Here is a 21,331-nt window from a genome sequence, read left to right as displayed (position 1 = left end):
CACAGCAATGCATAGGCCTCTGAGCGCTGGGATGGAGTGAGGAAAGGTCCCCCAGTCCCATGCTTTCTGCTCTCCAGTTACGTTCTGCTCAGTGTAGGGCTCGTTCTCCCGTATTGTCTCCTGTTACATGTGGTGTTTTCAGGTCCTGCTACCCCAGGTGGCTCTGGTTGAGCACGGAGAGGAACCTTGTGTCCTGTCGCACTGCTTAGAGTCCAGTAGCTAACACGGTCCAGTTGGGACACTCCTAGGGAAATGCCAGAGAGCAGTGGGACGGCCCTTGGGAGTGGATCTGATCACCCTGCTTGTCCCGCTTTGGGAAAATCTTTATTTCAAATTCAGCCCCTTTCCCTCTTAAAACATCTTCTGAATAAGTCCCTCCCTTTGCAATCAGCCGGCTCCCCAGTGGGTTTGGGGCTACATTTGGGGGTCACTGCAGTTCTGAGCTTGACCCATAGCGTGCGCCAGCGCCTCGTGACCGTGCGAGAGGCCTGGGGTCTGAAAGGGAATGACGTCATCTGGGAATTAACTGCTGCAGAGACAGGCTTCGTTTTTTGTCTTCCGTTTGGTGACCAAGCAGGGCCCCAGGCCTCCAGCAGGGGGTGCTCTATTGCCTAGTGACAACCCAGATTGTCATGTTAGTGGGGAGAAGTTAAACTTGCTGGTTGTGTTGGCCAGGTGCACTCCCTTCTCAGGCCGGCCTCACCGGGTCCCAGGCAAACCCTGTCTGCTAACAGCCTGGGCCACAGAGACACTTCAGTTAAGTGACTAAGGCCTGGGATGTCAGAAGACCTGGTTTCTCTTCCCGCCTCTGCTAGTGAGTTGCTGTTGACCGTGTGCAAGTCACTTAGGCCAGATGTGGGCAGCTGGAATTAATGGGTGAGTTGAGATGCCTAGCGCCTGACTTAATGCCCATGTTTCTCCTGGCCACCAACGGTGTCTCCAGCTGGCACCTAAAAATGGAGATGCCCGAGTTGGTGGAAATGATATTTTGAAAACGTTGGTAGCCACCTGTCTATGCCTCGATATTCCCATCCCAACCCAGGGGTCTCCCGGCTCAGGAAAATGCTTCGTAATCCGCAGAGGAAAAGCACCACCCAAGTGCAAAGTGTTTATAATAATGTCAGCCTAGGAGAGGTTCTGTAACTGTCCAAGGGCACTAGGGTGAGCCGCGGCCGCTGATTTCAGGTGGAGAGAGGGATCCTTTTGTTAGCAGCCCCTCATCTGGCACAAAGAGGAAACAACTGAACATCAGTGTGGGTGCCCGCTGCTTGGCAATAGCAATAGCCCAGGCTGGCATTGTGAACAGTCCCTAAGGGCTGCTCTTGTTCTGTACTTACACTGCTGTTCGGTGCTCTGCTAGGGTATTTCTCCAGCTGCAGCCCCTCTCTTGGGCCCTCCATTGTGCCTGGCTTCTGCCAGGCTCCTCCCAGCATGGCACCACAATGTGGACAAGTAGCCCACTGCATTGCGCATATGCTTCTGGAGTTTTGCAGTAAATCAATGTCTTTTCCCGTCTGTTCCAAAACTCCCCACAGGTGCATTCAGAAATGAGGGCTGGCACCCCTAAATGACACAACCATTGCAGGCCAGCTGCCTCTTTCCCTGGGAAAGTCAGCAGCAGGCTTCAACAGTAAGGTTGCCAATTTTGGCTGGATATATTCCTGGAGGTTTCATCACATGACATCATCTTTAATTAAAGATTAATCTTTAATTCCTGGAGATGCTGGGATGATTCTGAAAGGTTGCAACCCTATTTGAAAGCCACAACCTGAGAGAGAATAGAACAAACCAAAAGAGCCTCTGGCCTATCCCCTTTCCCTCAGAACTGCCTCTCGATCATTTTGTTGCAAGTTTTCCCAACATTTGTTTCCCTCCCTGTCACCCAGTGCCCCCACCGTCCAGCCTAGCAGTTTGATGGTATCTCAGCTGTCTACCTTTGATATTTCTATTGAGCACACCATTGTAGTACCTTGGCAGGGCCGGCTCTAGGTTTTTTGCCGCCCCAAGCAAAAAAAAAATTGGCTGCCCCCCGTGCCAGCCTTGGGCTCCCCCCTGTACACCCCTGCTGCCTCAGCCCTGGGCTCTCCCCACCCACACTCCCTGCCGCCCCAGTGCTGGGCTTCCCCCTTTCTCTCCCACCAGTGCCCTTCCCACACCCTGCTGCCACCCTAGCCCTGGGCTCATCCCTTCCTCCCCACCTGTAACCCCCCCCGTCCTGCTTCCCCAGCCCTGGGCTCTCCCTCCCCCACCTGCACCTCCTTCCGCCAGAGCCCTGGGTCACTGGTAACTCACTCCCAGGGCGGGTCATTCAGCAGGAATTTTGGATGTGCACGAAACACAGACAGGATTGATTCCCATATGGTTATAGAGCTGCAGTAAAGTGGAACAATTTTCAGCTTGTGTGATTGGAGGATATCTGGATGCATATTATAAGACTGTCCTCCAGAAATGAGGAAAAGTTGAGGTGCCTTTATTATTTTTTTGTTCCACTCTTTCTTTCTATGGGGAATTTGCCAATGCAGTATCACTGTCTTCCTTTTAAGCAAACAAACAAAAAGGCAATGGCTGTTGAAAATAGCAATTCCAGCCCTAATAACCACTGGGAAGCATTTCTTGCTCAATTTTATCCTACTTTTTCTACAGCAAGTTACAGTGGATCAGTATATTTGATTGGGAGAAATGAAGTAACAGCTGCCCGAACTGAGCTTGAGCACGCCTGAATTTTGAGGTGTTCAAATCTGGAAGGCAGGTGCTGGGGGGAAGGGGGCTGTGGCTCCGCGGGGGAGCATGGCAGCATGTATGGCGCTGCGCGGAGCCAGACAAGCTGGTCTGAGTGGCACGGTAAGGGGGCTGGGGGATTGGAGAAGGGGTAGGGGATTCTGGGGGGGCAGTCAAGGGACAGGGAGCAGGGGGGGTTGGATGGGGTGGAGGTTTGGGGGGGGGCAGGGGACAGGTTGGATAGGCATGGGAGTCCCAGGGGTTTATCAGGAGACAGGTAGGGGGTGGAGTTCTGGGGGGAAGTTGGGAGGAGGTCTCAGGAGGGGGCAGTTGGGGACAAGGAGAAGGGAGGCTTAGATAGGGGGTAGGGTCCTGGGGGGCACTTAGGGGCAGGGGTCCCAGGAGGGGGCAATCAGGAGACAAGGACCAGTGGTGCTTAGATAGGGAGTGGGGTCCCAGGAAGGGGTAATCAGGGGACGCGGGGGGGGAGTTGGATGGGTTGGAGTTTCTGAGGGGGGCAATCAGAGGGAGTGGATGGTGGCAGGGTGGGGCTTCCCTCCCCATGGAGTGTCTTGTTTTTTGAATGTTAAAATATGGTCTCCCTACCATTCACAGCACTCACAGCACGCTGCCGCATGAGGTCCCCCTCCTTCCTTTCCAGTTGGTAGTGGCCAAGGGAATGCTGGGAAATGTAGTTCTTTCCCTGCTCCAAGGCTGGCTCTATAGACAGGGAGCTAACCAAGGAACTACAGCTCCCAGAGCCCCCGTTGGTCATCAGCTCCCATGCCACCCCTGCAAATGGGCTGCCCCAAGCAGGTGCTTGCTTTGCTTGTGCCTAGAGCTGCCCCTGTATCTTGGCACTGCCTCTGTTAGTCCCAGGGCATTTCACTTGTGCCAACCATTTGGGCTGGATCCCAACTCTGATGTGATCTCTGGAGATGACTGCAGTGTGGACTCCAAAGGTGGAGTAGACGTGTTTGTTCAAAGGACGGCTTAGGCCCTGCCAAGTGATATAGGCAGAGCAGCATCCCCCGTCCCTGAAATGCAGCCAGGAAAAGAATCATAGAATCGTAGGACTGGAGGGGACCTCAAGAAGCCATTTAGTTCTGTCCCCTGCACTCACGGCAGGACTGAGCATGAAAGAGGACTGTTGAAAGCCAGCAGCAGCCTGTATGTATGGCTCAGTGACACTCCATGAGTATCAGGCCAGGAAGTGAAGAAAGGACAAGGAGAAATCTCATACAGACAAACTGGCACCCAGAGAAAAATGCACAGTGGCTCTGAAATACTTACTAGAAATACAGGACCTGGAGGGAGCGATAGAGTAGCCCAGTGGAGATTGCACAGGAGGCATGAGTATCCAAGTGCAGGAGGACCTTGTCTCCTCGGGACAGGGCAAGCAGAGAGCAGGCTGAGGCCCAGGGGATAAAGGATTTCAAGTAGTTAACTGCAGCTTTGCAAAATCCATCTGCAAATCTTAGCCTGGGGTCAGAGGCTTATTCCAGATCAGAACTAAATCCTTGAGAGGATGCAAAGCATCGAGGAGTTGGGGACACCTTTTTGTTTATGTCCTGCCCCGCAATTAATTAAAAATGTAAATATTTGGCAAAGGGATTTGGGGTTTATTGCCCATGTGATTTCGTGGGGGGCGGGGCAGGGAGGATGGAGCAAGAAGATGGTTTGGGGCAAAGCTGAAAAGTGCAATTCCTTGCAGAGTTTGGGGTGCTGATTTGGTGCAGCCTCCAATCTGTGCCAAAGTAGCAAATTGACTAGGCGTGGCATGATGCAGATGGTGAGAGCTGCCCATGGTGGTGGAGAGAAGGTGGGACTCTTACTGGTGAATATAGGTTTGCCCCTAAACCTACAGAGCTGATTTTAGATAGCAGCATCCCATAAGCATCCCTTTGAATTGTCTCAGCCAGTGCATGGGGAAGCGTCTCAAAACTGAAGGTGAATTAGACACAGTAGTGGCAAAATGTAAGAGTTCTTGAGTCAGTGCAAGTGTCATTCTGCTACTGCTCTCGTACCTCCATCCCGACATATGCATCATTGTGCCCTCATTAGATCCTCTGGTGGCATAGCCGTCAGCACACGGGTTTTCCTTGGAGAGCTGCCATCAAGGCACTGGCCAACTGCAGCCCCACTTAGCTTATGAACTCAGATTCTCAAGATCAAAGGTCACATGGATACTGCTGCAGGCATGGTACTTCTGTCACCAATATAATGGCAGATCTGCTGTAGATAGGCCAGGGCTCTGCAAACTCTCAGCCCCATGGGGTGTGAGAAATCCAGACCCATCAGGCATGCAGAAAGGGGGTGTATGACCCTGTGACCTCTGTCTGACTGTGTGCTACAAATTCCGAAGTGTTCTGGGTCCAAAGGTCTGGAGAAGTGACACCTAAGCAGAGTGTGCCAACACCTTCCCAGGCCAAGCTGTCGCCTGTGAAAAGGGCAAGAGAGACCATTTGGGAGGCTGAGGTGTGAAGTCTCCCATTTAGGCTACGCTTTCCAGACTCCTGTCCACTCCGCTGATCCTATCTTTGCTGGTGCTAGACATGAGATGGGTGAACGCTGCTACAGGGTCCTGGCAAGTGTGATCAAAGAATCACTGTACTGACAAAGCAGCCAGTTCGGCCATACATCAGACCTGTCTAACCTCAGCCTTGGGGCTTTCCCAGGGCCTCAAACCTGCATCAAAATCTCAAGCTCTTTACTGTGAAAGTGACACTGAGTAGCGAGGAGGAGGGATAGAGAGAGAGCTCTGTTAGGCAGGCTGCAGAGAAGAGCATTGGTGAGCAATGGGACCTGCTGTTGGTGGGAGTCACTGAAAGTCGGGAGCTGGCGTTTTAAAGAATTCCTGTCAGTGTTTTTGCTTTGTCAAGAGAAGCTGTAGGGACAGGGAAGTGGTCACCATGGCCAGTTTCCATTCACAGGAAGCCAGGCGGTACATGGGGGGGATGCTGGAAGCAATTGGGCTGGATCCCATGACAGGGCAGGTTGCTATGGTGTGCAGTTGTCAGGCCTCCCTCACGTGACCACAAGTTGATTTAATGACTAGTTTATAGGGTGCTTTAGAGCCCAGGTAAGGAGACAATGTCCCTGAATCAAGAGCTTGCAAAGGACAACAGCCAAGTCTAGACCAAGGGAGGTGGAGAAGGGCTGCACTGGTGATGGCAAAGGGATTGAGCGGGGGCGTGTGCATACGGCTTGTTTGTACCGTGGTTGTTGTATAAAATATAATGTAAGCCGGGGGGGGGGGGTAGGTGTGGGCAGGGAGGCCAAGCTCTGGGGTGGAAGGGTAGGGGCAGAAAGCTAGTCAGGCATGTGAGGTTTGGCTGGAGTGGCAGGGGAGGGAGGTTTCCAGGTGTCACAGGGTGACTGGGCCCTTGAAGAGGGAGCAGGGGCCAGTGCACGGGGGCTGCTGACCTGCTGCACCTTTGGCGTTTACAGGGAGGCCCTGGGGCCTTCGTAAAGAGGAATGGGACAGAGGGCTGCAGACGCTTTGAGGCTCCTGCAGGCTGCAGAGAGCTGCTATCCGTGGAGCTCGCTCAGCCTAGAGAGGTAAGGGCTGAGAGTCAGGTGAGCAGGATAGGAAAGGACTGGAGCCAGGGAGGGCTGGGAGTGGCTTGCCAAGGCAGGGAAATGCTGCAGAGAGCAGATCAGGGAGAAAAGAGAAGCCCCAGGACTGAGCATTGTTGTGTGATTTAGGCCATTAAATTAGCCCATAGGGGAAGGGGTGCTACTGGGGGGAGTTAATAAGGGGCGCAAGGAAGAGACCGGAGGCGGGCTGCTGCTGAGGCACACCAAGCCGGAAAGGGGGTGCTGTGGAGCAGGTGTGCCATTCTAGAGCGCCCCCTTCTGGCCTGCTGTGGCTCGGCAGCGCCCTGGCTCAAGTCGTGAGTTGTCTGCCCAGGGCTAGCCTGTAGCGCCTGATTCTCCATAATGCTGGGCAGCTGTGTCTCTTGCTGACTCCAGGTGGAATTACTGGCGCTTAGCCCCTCTGATTATCGGGGTGTCGGGGTCGAAGCTGCTGGCTGGAAATGAGCTTGGGTTTGGTACACGGGGCACTCCAGGGGGATGGAAGGCTGTGTATTAGGAGGAGTATGTGTCCCCACACCACCAAGAGTTGGCCCAAGACAACATTGACAGTGGGCCAAGTCATCCAGCTGGGAGGAGGTGTCCATTCCTCCTGAGCAACCCTACAATAACAACTCAGGCTCCTGAACAGGATGGAGGAAAACAAGCTGAAAGGCAACAGTTGTCCATCCGGTGTCAGAAACAATGGAGAGGACAAAACGGGGTCTGCACCCACTGAACTCGATGCCAGAGCACCTCATGCCAGCAGTGAGAGCAAGATCGAGTCCTGGATGAGGATGCCATGGCTAGGGCTGGAGTGCTTCCACACAGAGCTCAGCAATGCCCAGGGTTTGTCGGCTCAGCGCTCGCTCTCTTTACTCCAGGGCAGGCCCATGTTTTCCTAACCACCCTCTCACATCTGTGCACCTCACAACCTTAATATATTTAGTGTCCTAACGCTCCTGGGAGGCAGGGAAGGGCTGTTACTCCCATGTCTCCCTAGCCCTCTGGTTTGCCTGGCTAGGCAGACCCCGATGGCTGGAGAGAGGAGTGTGAATGCACACGCAAGCTGGAGTGCCCCTAAACACAGATCCTCAGCATTATAAACTGGAGCGGAGGGGATCCTGAAAATCTGCGCCGTGGTGTCCATCTGTCTGGTGCGTACAAACAAGCCCGATGTGATCCCCCGCCAGTGTAACAATGGCGACGGGTCACTCAGGCTAGTTCCCAGAGGCTGCAGGGCTCTCTGGAGCAGGGTAGCAGGGAGGGAAGGAGGATGGGGGATCTGGACTGACTGGCTGAAATACCTCTCTCAGCAGCAGCCTTCTCTGCCCTCCCCAGGGTGTGTTATTCTAAGACTCCTGGCCCAAATGAGAAACAAATGGGGAAATGTAACAAGCCCTGCACAGGCTGCCGTGCAGGCAAAGACCTAACCACCATCACAAATGGGGGGCAGAGGGGAGCCCCAGGGGTGACAAATTGTGTTCTCCAGAAGGGCCCAGCAAAGTCAGGAGTGCTCGTTCCCAGAGCTGGAGCATTTGGGACAGCTGGACGCAGAAGGCAGAGGCTGGATGGGACCATTTGCTATTTTCTTTCCTTCTTCCACATTGAAGGCATCTTGGGAGAGGAGGCTGACCTATGACCCCACTTTGCCTCCTGTCCCCATCCCCACCCTACGTGTGTTTCTAATCTGGGTCTCACCCGATGATGAGAATAGCAAATGGGGAAGAGGCAGATCTTTGGAGTACGTCTCCTGGGATAAAGTGGGGCATCCTACAGCATCACGTTTAGGTTGCTTTTATTTATCTCTTTGCACGCCCTACATCAGCCAGGACCCATGTGCTTCTTGGTGTGATGCTATGCTGATGCTGAGGGGGATGGTTGCTGACTCTGTTTCAAAGTGAATAACAGTTAATCTGGGGTTAGAATGAGGACAGAGAATGGAGAAAGAGGGGTGGGAAGCAACTGTCTGACATGGAGTCCCCTCCAGATCAGACCCTCAAACGGAGCGTCCCTGGAAAGAGGTTTATTTTCCCTGCTGTACAACAGCCACTGGCAGCTCTGCACAATGGGCCTTGTTTGGAATCAGACGCATGCTGTTTCCCAGCCTGCCTGCGTCAGTTTCCCCTAGTCTCAGCTGGCAGGTGCGTGATGTGAAGTGCCCCATAGCCCATGCTCCCCTATGGATAGCCGCATGGCACCCCAGCCCCAGGAGGTGGGGATGGGGGCGAGGCCCAGAACAGAGGAGGTAACATTTCTGGCCTTACAGCACCTGAGCAAACACGGTTGGGAGGGGGAATAACCCCGTGACTCCCCAGAGGCCGAGCAGCACTGATCCCCTAAATGTGCCACAAAAAGAACAGAGAGCAGGCCCCTCATGTTTGGAATCAAAGAGGCACTGGAGCAGCCAGCATGATGGGGAGGGGCAGGTGCCCAGCGCTGGGGTCCCATCCATGCACTGAATCCCTAAGTTCTTTCCCTTGATTATGTCTGTTGAACAAGCAGTGGGAGCTGGGTCGCCTCCATGGCAGGCTGCTGTGTGAATGGACAGATGGAAGGACAGCACCAGTCCAGTGGCCACGTGGGCCCAGAAAGGAGACGTCTCATGGCCGTCAAAGCTCCCACTGACTTGCAGAGTGACCTTGAGCAAGTCACATACGCTCCAATCTTCAGACGAGTTTAGGCACCTAACTCCCACTGAAATCCCCTTGACGTGGGAGCTAGATGCCTAAATACCTTTGAGGATGTGGGCCTTTCCCTCCCCATGTCTGAGCTTCCTCCACTGCAAAATGGGGCTGATGATACAGCTTAGCTAATGATTTTATACTGCCGGGCTGCCCATCTTCCTTGTATGTGGGCACCTTCCCTATGAAATTGACAGCAAATTGGGAGGTTGCTAGGGGACTTGGGATCTCTGGCCTGGCTCCTTCTGAAGTGTCCTCTCTCAGCTTGGGCTACCCTTTGGTTTGTTTTATTGATCTCCCCTTTGTAAAGGGCTCGGAGAGCTGCAGCTGGCGAGTTCTCTGGTAATAGTAGATACTGTTGAGGGGTAAACTTTAAATGACATTTTACAGAGCTGAGGAGCAGCTTGTCCCAAGAAGTATTAACAATCAGACACGAGCAAGCTGCTGCACTGAAAGCAGGGACTGCTTCATAGCTTGAGCCTCTTGTGTGATCAATGGGTGTGATGCACACTTTATAGCTAAGCAGCATGCTTAGTCCTGCAGTGCTCAGCTCAGAAATACTCACGACAGGCATTTTCTGTTGCTGGATTGTCCACAGGATCCTTTCCCCAGCTTCTTGTTCCAGGGCCAATGATTGCTTTGCCAGGAGCAGTGGCCAGCTCTAGGGTCGGAGCCGCCTGCTGAAGTCGGATCCCTGCTCTGTGACCATGGACAGGAAAGAACCGGAGTGCTGGCTTCCAGACATGCAGCCTCGGAGGTGAGTGAAAAATCAGCTGCCACAGTGAGGAAGGGCCCAGCATGCACCTGACTTGATACAGCTTCGAAGGGGAGACTGTGCCCCCAACCCAGCATTAGGCTGTCTCGGGGCTTGCAACGCCCAGCGATTCAGGTGGTCTTAGGTGCGCCGTGTGCAAAATCCCTCCCTGCATGTTTGTCCGGGCTGTGCTGACTCAGCAGGGAACGCTCCCTCCAACTCCTTCCTCCGGGCCCAAAGCTGGGGCTGGGGGAGTGGGGGCTGTGGCCCCAGCCTGGCAGTAGAGATTTCCCAGGGCTGGGTGAAGCGGAAGCTGGCCCGGCGCAGGGCACAAGGTGGAGATGTCACTGCAGAGTCCGTGTTAATCGGAGGCCCATAACAAATCCTATTAAAGCTTCATTAGGGCCCCTTTGGGGCTATAATTATCAGAGGCTCCCTCTGGTGCTGCCCATACTAGAGCAATGCCTCCTAAAGGCCAGATGGGAGGAGTCGGATGACCAGCAGACTGGGAAGCAGAGGGGCGTGTGTGTGTGGAGGGGTGAGACAAGGGGCCTGGTGCAGCGGGGTGAGATGGTGCCATTCAGCCCTGGGCCGGTTTTGCACACCCTTTGCACTGTCAATGAGAAGGGGTGGGGGCAGGGAGGGGGACCAGTGCTGGGAAGGCAGCTCTGGCTGGGGCTTAGTGGAGGGTGCATGGCCTGTCCACCCTGGGCGGGTGAGAGGGCTCTGCGCGGCTGGTCTGCCAGGAAATTCCAGAGTCCTGCTCCCCAGGGAGCCCCTGTTAACGGCCCAGCACCTGCCAGCAATGCCCAGCTGAAAACAAACTTATTTAGGGAGACACACAGGGCTGCCCCTAGCAGTGGCATGGCCTCATGCCAGGCTGGGAGCGCAGAGTGCTTGGGAAAGAGAGTCTCTCCTGCAGAGCCGTGGGGCTGGGTAGCGGGAACTGGCTCCCTGAAGGTCCTGGAATACACAGAGCTAGACAAAAGCAGGGCCTGTCATCCCCAGCTGCAGTGGGGCTGCCCCATTGGTCACCCCTGCTGAATTATCCATCCCTCTCTTGCCAGAGCACACAGCCCTAGGGGGACCTGGCTGCCTTGTGTTGCCCCAGAGGCACCAGCTGCCTGTTTCTCCCGCAATCATAGAATCATAGAATATCAGGGTTGGAAGGGACCTCAGGAGGTCACCTAGTCCAACCCCCTGCTCAAAGCAGGACCAAATCCCAACAAAATCATCCTAGCCAGGGCTTTGTCAAGCCAGGCCTTAAAAACCTCTAAGGACGGAGATTCCACCACCTCCCTAGGTAACCCATTCCAGTGCTTCACCACCCTCCTAGTGAAATAGTGTTTCCTAATATCCCACCTAAACCTCCCCCACTGCAACTTGAGAGCATTGCTCTTGTTCTGTCATCTGCCACCACTGAGAACAGCAATCAATGATGCAGCTCAGCCCTGGAGGAGAAGGAGGATCTGAAGTGTCGCTTTCCCTTGCAGGGCTGCTCCCTGCGCTTCTACTTCCCAGACAGCAAATCCTTTTGACTATGTGCATCCAGCCCCGCACGGTGCTGCTGGGGCTGAATCTCTGGGCTGCCCTGGTGCTGTCCAGCCTGCAGAGCAGTGGCCTGACCTCAGTGCAGTCAGAGCAGGGATTCTGAGCCCAAGGCCTGCTCCCGCCCCGTGTGTGTCCCTGGCAGCTGAATGGGGTCCGCAGTGAGAAACCTGCCATTGGTACCAAGCCAGGCCCACTTCCCTATTTACCGCTTTGTTATAGCCCTGAAATCTCTCGCTTCTCTCTCCTCCCCATCTCTGTTCCTTGCCCCCCTCCCTCTCTTTCCTTCTGGCCCTCTCTCCATTAGCTGTTGCATCCTGCACAGACCCATTTCTTCCCCATGTTACTGCCCCCTGCCCCTTCCCTTAGGGTAATGTGGACAAAGCTCCTAATCACCCTCATTAATTGTCCTCTCCCCGCTCCCCCTGACCTCCTGGGGTATTTCTCACAAATGGTGTCTAACTTTTCCCTTCTGTGTTTTGTTTTTCCACCGGAGTTGACGGTTTCCCCCCAGCCTCCTGCTGAGCTACTGTTTACTCAACTGGGGCATGCTGGACACCCTGGGACCTCCTGCTCTCCCCCCTTCCCCAGCCCCGACCAGGCCGGGAGGGCTATAAAGGGCTCCTAGGACAGGCCGGAGAGAGAGACCTCGCTCCTTCTTTGCCAACTCACGTCATGGAAGCTTCTGTCCATGCTCCCCTCGGGCTGGCCTGCTGGCTCCAGGGCCCCCAGGGTGCCTGGGGCTGCGGGCACCCTGTGCAGGGCCGAAAACAAGGTGGAAGGTAATGAGGATCTTGTGGCCACAGTGCCCCTTGCCCGCTCTGTGGCTGGCGCAGCTGAGTCGGAGGAGATGGGGCTGGCAGAGTGGGGAGCGTGGTGCTCTGTCTCGCTGCTGTTGGCAAAGGGACGAGGGGCGGGGGTTCATACAGAACGGGGTGCATCTGTCTGTGATTGTTAATAAGGGCTTTGTACTTCTCTCCCATTCTGCCCTGAGGGGCTCAGAAACAGGCCCCCAACCCAATGTCCGAACCCACCTTCCAGATGGGGAAACTGAGGCTCAGAGGGAACACCTTGAGGCTGTGCCAGAGGATCAGGATGCAGGGACTCTCCTTCTGTCACCGCTAGCCCTTAACCCCTGAGCTCTACTTTTTGGGGAGTGTTAGGCTGGAGACTGCAGTGCAGTGCTTTCCCCTGCCCCCCCATCCCTTGGCACTGCAAAGCGTACGGCTTCTGAGACAGTCCCCCTTTACTCCCTGGCAGTGAAGCCACTGGCAGTCTGAGGGGAGGGTCTGCCCACAAACAACAGATCCCCCAGAGTGGGGGAGGCGGAGGCCTGGGGACAGGCTGTGTTTGTGGATGGGGGGCTGCAGGATAAGGGATCTTAGTGCTGAGAACACCCTCGCCCTGTGTGGGCACGCGGGTGCTATGGGCCTGCATTTGCCTTGGTGCTTGTGCAATGCCATGGCTCTGTCAGCTGTGACGAGCTGGGGCTTTTCAGCATGATAGCGCCCTGGGCCTGCTGACCACTGACTGGCCCCGCTTCAGCCCCCTCTCCTTGTCTCACTTTGCAGATCCCCTCCTCTCTGGAGACCCTGGCTTCCCACTGCAAAGGATCTGTGCAGGCAGAACAGGGACCAGACAGACCCGGTAAGTTTCACCCTCCCTGAGCAGAGGGTATCCAGCTCAGCCCAGCCCCAGAATTCACCTGGTCCCTCTGGGGCTCAAGGTGGGTTGGAAGGCAGGGTTGGGTGCTCGCCCTTCACCTCTGCATCACAGCATCCCAAGGATGAGCAGCCTTGTTGCCGAGGTATTTCCCCTGGGTTCTTTTGCTGTCCCCAACCCCTGGAGTTATTGCATTCAGCTCTGGGCCCCACACTGCTGGTCGCTGTCCAGCAGGGACTGATCGGGGCTCCAGGGAGCTGGTCTTGGGTGACCTCCAGCTCTGGATTCTGTTTCCATGAGGCCCAGGACTTCAGCTCACCTGACGGGACGCACTGCAGAGTGGGAATTCAGGATGGAGCTTGTGGGAAGCTGCCTGGCCGCGAGATCGGGGGACTGGGGGAACAGGCTCCCAAGGGAGATCCATCCCTCAGCTAGGGCTGGACAGCACCTGACAGGGCCGGATCCTGTGCTGGCCTCAGGAGATGGACAGGCTGAGCTGCTGGGCCTTTTCCACCTCTAACCTCTGAGCTCCACGGGCTTGCTGGGCTGCACACATGGACCACTCGGGAACAGGGGCAGAAAAGGGCTGAGCGGGGTGTGAGGTGGGAGCCAAGCAATGTTATTCTGAGTGCAGGGCCTGGCATCCTGATGCATGGGATCCTTTGAGTAGTCTCCATTCACATTCCATTGGAGGCTAGTGGACAGACCTCCCCCAGCTGGCACCTCCTGGAGGCTGGCGAGTGGGGCAGAGCTCCCCAGCTGGTGCCCCCTGGAGTCTGGTGGGCAGATTCCCCCCATTGGTGACCCCTGGAGGGTGGCAGGCAGACCCCTCCCCCTGGCTGGTGCCATCTGGAGGCTAGTGGACAGAGCCGCCCCGCTGGAACCCCTTGGAGGATGGCAAGAAGCTGCTCCTCATGCTGGCATCCCTGGAGGCTGGTGAGCAGACCCCCCATCTGGTCCACTTTGGAGGTTGGCAGGCAGACCTCTCTGGAAGCCAGGGCACCTTCCCTCACCCCTCCAAGCTGGCACACTCTCTCCTTTTGAAGGCAAGCGGCTGTGAAATGAACCCCCTCCCTGCAGTGGGTAGTGTAGGTCAGTGCCAGGCTGGCTCCTCTGCTGGCAGGGCTGGCTCTCCCTGGGTAGCTGCTGTGGGGGATTAGATTTCAGAGGGCTCAAGGTGGTGGGAAAGGGACGCCTCTTCCCTGGCCAGGGCCGAGATTTCTCAGGGGTTAGTGGCGCGTGGGCAGGAGTTTGGCATGAGGGAGAGATTACAATGGATAAAGCCCTCCCAAGGGTAGAGCCAGCTTCCTCCCTGGCTCTCTTTGCTGTGGGCACCAGGGAGTATGTTCAGCAAGGCTGGGGTGGGTGGAGGAGGCCGGGCCGTGTCCCCTCAGTGGGCTCACTTCTCAGCATGAGTGGCAGCCAGCTGGAAGGAAAGGAAATCTGCCTTGCTGGGTGTGATCCCCCCAGGGATGGGGACCGGCCAGCATGGCCTCCCTATTCCCTGCACTGCTCATGTGCCCTGCCCCACTGGAGAATACCAGCAGGCAGGGCCGGCGCTACCATTTAGGCAGCCTAGGCGAAATTGCCGTCCGCCTAGGGCGCTCAAACCCCTAGCGCCGGTCCTGGCAGTAGGCAGAGGAACCACAGAGCCCAGGAGAGACGACAAAGCCCCAGAAGTGCAGCTGGCTCCTCATGCCAAGGCTGCTGTCCCGGCTGGGCTAGCAACAAGGCTCCCCACCGTCTGCTGGGAGCAAGTCCCACAGCCTCCCCCATCTCACGAGCAGGAACCTTTCCCTGCTATTCAGCCTAAACGTCCCCTCTCTTCATCTCATGCCATTGCTTCTTCTCCTATCCTGCCTGATCCCACAGAGAAAGTACAGGACACTTCAGAGCTGGGAAAGGACCCATGTCCTCTCCCGGCCAGTGCAGGCTGGTCCCTGCAGCGCATGCATTGGTACTGGGTCTGGGTCTAACAGAAGAACAAGGGGACGCTGGCGGGAGGCCAGTTCAGAACTGGTTCAAGGAAATACTTTCCTTCTGGGCACCACACAGTTAGCCTGCGGCTCTCTCCCACAAAGCATTGCAGAGGCCGAGAGTTTAGTAGGGCTCATAAAAGGATTCTAACATCCTGGGGTTAGAACAGGCACCATGGCAAAATTAAATCAGCTAGAGCTTTGCAAAAGGTCTGATCCCTCCACGTTTGGGCTATGAGCCCAACTCTTACTACTTGGGGTAAGAACGCCACTCTCCCTGTGGGGAGATTAGTCCCTCTCTCCCTACTTGCAGGATCTCCCTCTGCAGCAGCTGGTGCTGAACATAAAAACATGAGTCAGACCAAAGGTCCATCTCGCCCAGTGTCCTGTCTTCTGACAGTGGCCAATGCCAGGTGCCTCAGAGGGAATGAACAGAACAGGTAATCATCAAGTGATCCAACCCCTGTTGCCCATTCCCAGCTTCTGGCAAACAGAGGTTAGGGACACCATCTCTGCCCATCCTGGCTAATAGCTATTGATGGACCTATCCTCCATGAACATATCTAGTTCTTTTTTGAACCCTGTTATGGTCTTGGCCTTCAAAATCCTCTGGCAAGGAGTTCCACAGGTTGACTGTGCATTGTGTGAAGAAATACTTCCTTGTGCTTGTTTTAAATGTGGTGTCTATTAATTTCATTTGGTGACCTCTAGTTCTTGTGTTTTGAGAAGGAGTAAATAATACTTCCTTATTTACTTTCTCCACACTAGTCAAGATTTTATAGACCTCTATCATATCCCCTCTTAGTCGTCTCTTTTCCAAGCTGAAAAGTCCAAGTCTTTTTAATCTCTCCTCATATGGAAGCCTTTCCATACCCCTAATCATTTTTGTTGCCCTTTTCTGAACCTTTTCCAAGTCCAATATATCTTTTTTGTGATGGGGCAACCACATCTGCATGCAGTATTCAAGATGTGGGTGTACCATGGATTTATATAGCAGCAATATGATATTTTCTGTCTTATTATCTATCCCTTTCTTAATGATTCCCAACATTCTGTTCACTTTTTGACTGCTAGCCCCTGCCAGAGACAGGCCACGTGGACCTAGCCTCTGATCTAGTCTGATGAGTGGGTGGGGTCATATCTTTTATTGGCCCAACTTCTGTAGGTGAGAGATATTAATAGAAGACATGACCTCACCCACTTTGTCTCTCTGATCTCCTGAGGCCAACCAGGCTACAACACCACTGCAAACAACAATGTCCAATCTTTGATCTAGGCTGGTGGGTCCTGTGTGCCGGAGCTGCCCCTGCTTCCCTTGAGAGATGATCCCATGGCCCAAGAGATCCCACTGGCAGGCCAATCTTTCCTGCTAGTCAAACGAACTTTTCCTTTGCTTAGTTACATCCTATTCTTCCCAGCTAGAGACCCTCGGGCTCTCCCGTGTACCTACTACATCCCTCATCCTAGCCCCTGGAATCCCATCAGTCCCCACAGGGATCCTAACTTGCCCCCAGCCCCCATGCTGGAGGGAGGCTGCAGCGTAGGTGCTGAAGGCATGGATCCAAATTCCTGTTCTGTGTTTCCCAAGGCCCGCGGCAGTGAGATGCTGGTGGATGGTGGCTCAGGCAAGGCATCAGCACTGTTCCGGCACCCTGTCAGGTACGTGTACCCCACGGTGCCTGCTCACAGGCTGCTTGTTTCTGTGCGCTGGGGGGGTAACCAGTGCTCATGGTGCTGGCTAGAGTGGAGCGTCAGCTTTGTGCACTTGACTCGGCCAACACCCCACTATCCATCCCTGCATTGCCCCCCTGCTTGGCAAGTCCCGCCCTGCCTTTGCCCCATAGCTCTGCCTAGGCCCCACAAGCCTGCCTTGCAGCCCCACTCCTGCTACTCTACCACTGGGCTCCCCCCCACATGGCTGTGCCAATGCCTCTCACTCCTGACCTGCAGCCCCCTGCTAGCCCAGTGCTGGGCCCCATGCAGGATGGGCTGCCCCTTTCACACCCCTGGGCTTTCCAAAGAGGAAGTGAAGGAACCTGCATTTCTCAAGTGTGTTTTCCCCACAGACTCTTCTGGCCCCGCTCCAAGTCCTTCGATTACCTGTACAGTGAGGGGGAGAAGCTGCTGGAGAACTTCCCCGTGCAAGCCACCATCAGCCTCTATGAGGACTCCGACAGCGAGGAAGAGGAAGAGGAAGAGGAGGAAGGCTGGGGGGAGGAAGGGCAAGTGGAGGAGGGGGGGCAGCAGGCGGAGGAGTCTGTGTTACAGCAGGAGGCAGGCTGCCGTCAGGGGCCAGCTGGGGCCAGCCAGCCAATAAAGCTGTGTCTGAAGTGACCCCCACAGTGCCCAGCGAACCTGGGCAAGACTCAGCTGTGGGGATAAATGCCACACCACCTTCCCCGGTGCTGCCAGCAAAGGAGCTTGCCAGAGACTCCACCCCACGGTGCCAGGACCCCAGCCCTTGCTGCCCTACACCAGGGTGTGTGTGTGTGGTGATGGGGGCCAGAGGGTTGTTTGGAAGCATTTTCATGTCTCTCCATTAGGGGGCACAGTTCAAACTCCAAGATAGTCCTGCTGGAGGTGAGAGGCCCCCGCGCCTGTCCCAGGTGAGCAGTCAGAGCTCGGGGCGGCTGAGCTAAGTGTCTGCCAGGGAGAGGACTCTCCCATTCCAAACCATGACCTCCCCTGCACAATGCCTGCCTAGTGCTGGGGAGCGCTGCTGGGCTGAGGGCAGAGGCCAGCTTGCCCTGCTGCACCAGCCCCTTTGGGAGCCGGGAGACGGCCCTCAAAGAAGAAGCCTGCCCAGACAACACTGCGGGAGCTGGGCTCAGAGCGAGTGTTCCAGCCTGCTCCCCATAGCTCCGGGGGGGAATGCCCCCACTGGGGGCACTGGTGCCCAGGTGGAGCTCAGCTGTGCCCCTGGGTTTTAGGCTCTATGTTCTGGGGGTTACTATATAGCAGGGCATTGACGAGTGAAATAAAGCGTGTGATGCTCTAACATCAGGATTCATGGCACTCTGGAGTCCATGGCCAGGAAATCTGCCTGCTATGGGGAAGCGGGCACATATGTGATGAGGGAGAGGGCTGTGGGTGGGGGAATGACCTGATGGGAGCAGGGCAGGGTCATCAATGTGTCCAACAGAAGGTGGGGAGGATGGGATGCGGGGGGCCCCACAAGGCAGAGGGAAGTGCCAGATTAGCAGATACCCCCTTGCTCCAAGGTCTGACTGCTGTCCTTGGAGCAGGGCACAAAATTATGGTGTCCCCGACCTACACCTCTGTCTGCAGGGGGCAGGTGGCTGATAGCTAGTCTCTGGGTGGGGTGAGGATTACGTTGCTGGCCAGGCCAGGTGCCAATCTGTGCTCTGACCTGGGGCACCCTCTCCGTTAGCACTTGGGGGCAGCTGTCATCAGGCAAGGACAGTGCAGCCCTGCAGGCTAACGGGGTCGGGGGAGGCTGCAGGGGGTGCCAATGCCCGCCACTATACCAGCCTTGCCATGCGGCCGGGCTCAGAGCAGACTCCACAGTGGCATTCAGGGACAGGAAACTCTCAGTTGATGTCAAACTGCTTAAATAGCCCCATCTAGTGGCCGAATGCAGCACGGCCCAGAGCCACAGAGGAGAACCACGCCTGCCCATTCTTCGCTACAAAACTAGCTGTGACTCGCTGAACTAATAGCGTGACTGCAAGGTCTAGCTCGGCAACCTATGGCATGTGTGCCGAAGGCGGCACATGAGCTGATTTTCAGTGGCACTCACACTGCTTGTGTCCTGGCCACCAATCGGGGGCTCTGCATTTTAATTTAATTTTAAAAGAAGCTTCTTAAACGTTTTAAAAACCTTATTTACTTTTCATACAACAATTGTTTAGTTCTATATTATAGACTTATAGAGAGAGATGTTCTAAAAACATTAAAATGTATTACTGGCATGCGAAACCTTAAATTGGAGTGAATAAATGAAGACTCAGCACACGACTTCTGAAAGGTTGCCGACCCCTGTCTTGTGGTTAAAGCTGTACATCGGGAATCCAGAGATCTGAGTTCTAGTCACGCTGCTAGAAGATGCTGGTGAATTGACTGAGGGGTAAGCATATTTGCTGTTTGAACATCCAAAGCCCCTATCTCCTCAGACCTGTTCCCCTCTCCCACTTGCCCCTCTTTCAGGCTGGCTCTTAGAGTGAGTGAGCAGGTTCATAGAAGGGATGAGGGTCATGTCTGCTGAAGATGGCCAATGCTAGGCCCATGCATGCATTTGCAGCAGCTTAACTAAAGTGGCTGCAACGGGACCCCACCACAGTTTGACTGGTGCAATGTCCATCTAGACCAGGGGTTCTCAAACTGCGGGTCAGGACCCCCTCAGGGGACTGTGAGATTATTACACTGGGGGGCTGCAAGCTGTCAGCCTCCACCCCAAATCCTACTTTGCATCCAACATTTATAATAGTGTTAAATATATAAAAAAGTGTTTTTAATTGATAAGAGGGGGGTCACACTCAAAGGCTTGCTATGTGAAAGGGGTCACCAGTAAAAAAGTTTGAGAGCCACTGATGTAGACAAAACCTGGGGAGGGGCACTCTTATCCCAGAGTTAAAGTGCCTTCTTCTGAGTGTGCTTAAGTCAGGAGCGAATCAGAACAGGTGAAACAGGTGTCCATACACAGACCTACACTGAAATAACAAGAGGTGGGACTCCAAAGCAGAGTTATGGTTTTGGTACAAGTTCAGGTGTCAGCCCTTCCCAAGTCATAGCTGCTGCCTCTGAGCTTTTACGGGCAGCCCTGCAGAACCACCCAAGCTCTGAATCTGTTCTGGCTCAAGGATCATCCATACTATTGTCAGCTACGTTCCAACTGCAGAATCTGTAATTCTGCTGGGGATTTGTGAACCAGGAAGAACCCAGTTTGACTCTCAGATCCCCAAGCCTCTGGCTGCTAGAAGCTGGGTCTGGATGACAGGGGATGAATCACTCAATAATTGCCCTGTTCTGTTTATTCCCTCTGAAGCATCTGGCACCGGCCACTGTTGGAAGACAGGATACTGGGCTAGATGGACCATAGATCTCACCCAGTATAATCGTTCTTATGTTCTTATAGGTATTAATATTGTTATAAGGGTCCCAGTTCTAAAACACAGCCTCCAAACAAAAACCTATGCTACTTGTAAACTGTAATGAAAACTCCAGGACCTCTAATTGATACCCGTCCTAATTATGGTGTGGTCAGGCCTTTTCAAAATATTAGCAGCTACTGACACCTAGTGGACATTAGGCGTCTTGCACTTTAGTTAATATTTTACTGTAGGATTGGAGATTATGTGAACGTCTTGAGCTATTTCTCGAGTTGGCAAAGCCCATTCGAGTTCACAGACCTTTCCTTCTGTCATTTAAGAGCATGGATCCCTCTCAGTTTGATTCATCTAGGGAAAATGTTGATTTCCAGCTAATAGACAACTTATGCTCTCCATATTATGCATCAATCATTGATACCCTCAATTTAAACAACACTTTGCTGTTCCCCTTTAAATCAATATTTCTTAGCTACAGTTGTGTGGACCCTGCCCCCTGCACTCCCATAGTAAGGGCCTCATTTTATATGTCAAAAAAAGAATACTGCACTCTAGTCTCCATCTAAAGTCTGAGAATCAAGCTGGGTTTTATGTGACTCCTACGCCATGAGTGAATGGCTGTTTGTACAGTGTTAGGAACAAAGGACTAGTAGGGTTGGCTCCTCTGAGATGCAAAAAAACAGGACATTGGGGATGATATTGAGGCTAAACCCATAAACCTAGACAGCTGCCAAGGTGTACTGAACCCTGTTATAGATTTTCCCAAGATAGCTACCTCACACAAGGGATGATCCTGGGAAAACCTGGACAAGTGGCAACCCTCAGGACTGGAAGGGACCTCCTTGGTCATCAGGTCCAGTTGCCTGCTACTGCAGGCAGCTCTTTCATATTATCCTGTTCATAAATATACAAAGCTCCATTTTAAAACTAGTCCTTATTGGGATGCTGTTCTGGAACCTCCCTCACATGATGATTAGATTTCCAGCCTAAGTTTATTTGTGGCCAGTTTATCCCCATTTCCTCCCTGGTGTTGTTGTAAGAGCCTTAGATGACAGACACTGTAGAAGTGCAGAGAATCATCAGTCATCATCGTTTTAGTTATTTATAAGCTGCAACATGTGGTGCTGGAACCAACTTTTGCAGCTCGGAAGTGTTTGGTTTGAGCCCTTTTCTGTTGTTGGCAGCAACAGCACCAATGCTTCTGGGGTCAGAGCTCAGCTGGCAGTGGGATGCACTACTACCTGTCAGCAAGGTGAAGCCTGGCCCATCTCACCCCATGTCTTTAACTGCCCTGTCGGCATGGACTGTGAGCTCTCTGGGCAGGGCCTGTCCCTTACTATGTGTGGA

The 21,331-nt window shown here is 54.2% G+C and overlaps 1 protein-coding gene across 1 annotated transcript; it reads left to right on the top strand.

Moving 5' to 3' along the window:
* Positions 1-11,588: 11,588 nt before the first annotated feature.
* On the top strand, positions 11,589-17,994 carry RIPPLY1 (ripply transcriptional repressor 1). The gene is made up of 4 exons (XM_030575771.1): positions 11,589-12,062; positions 12,852-12,927; positions 16,507-16,577; positions 16,985-17,994. Exons 1-4 carry the CDS (start codon positions 11,956-11,958, stop codon positions 17,250-17,252), a joined length of 522 nt encoding a protein of 173 aa, XP_030431631.1. The 5' UTR covers positions 11,589-11,955; the 3' UTR covers positions 17,253-17,994.
* Positions 17,995-21,331: the final 3,337 nt, after the last annotated feature.

Source organism: Gopherus evgoodei, chromosome 9 (assembly GCF_007399415.2).
Source record: "Gopherus evgoodei ecotype Sinaloan lineage chromosome 9, rGopEvg1_v1.p, whole genome shotgun sequence".
Taxonomy (NCBI): domain Eukaryota; kingdom Metazoa; phylum Chordata; order Testudines; family Testudinidae; genus Gopherus; species Gopherus evgoodei.
The sequence above is the reverse complement of the archived record's forward strand: the minus strand, read 5'-3'. Positions and strand labels throughout refer to the sequence as shown.

Excerpts from the sequence above, each read along its gene's own strand:
- RIPPLY1 (XM_030575771.1), top strand. The coding sequence starts at position 11,956 with ATGGAAGCTTCTGTCCATGCTCCCCTCGGGCTGGCCTGCTGGCTCCAG. Across the intron at positions 12,063-12,851 it reads GGCCGAAAACAAGGTGGAAG|ATCCCCTCCTCTCTGGAGAC; the intron begins GTAATGAGGATC and ends CTCACTTTGCAG. Across the intron at positions 12,928-16,506 it reads ACAGGGACCAGACAGACCCG|GCCCGCGGCAGTGAGATGCT; the intron begins GTAAGTTTCACC and ends GTGTTTCCCAAG.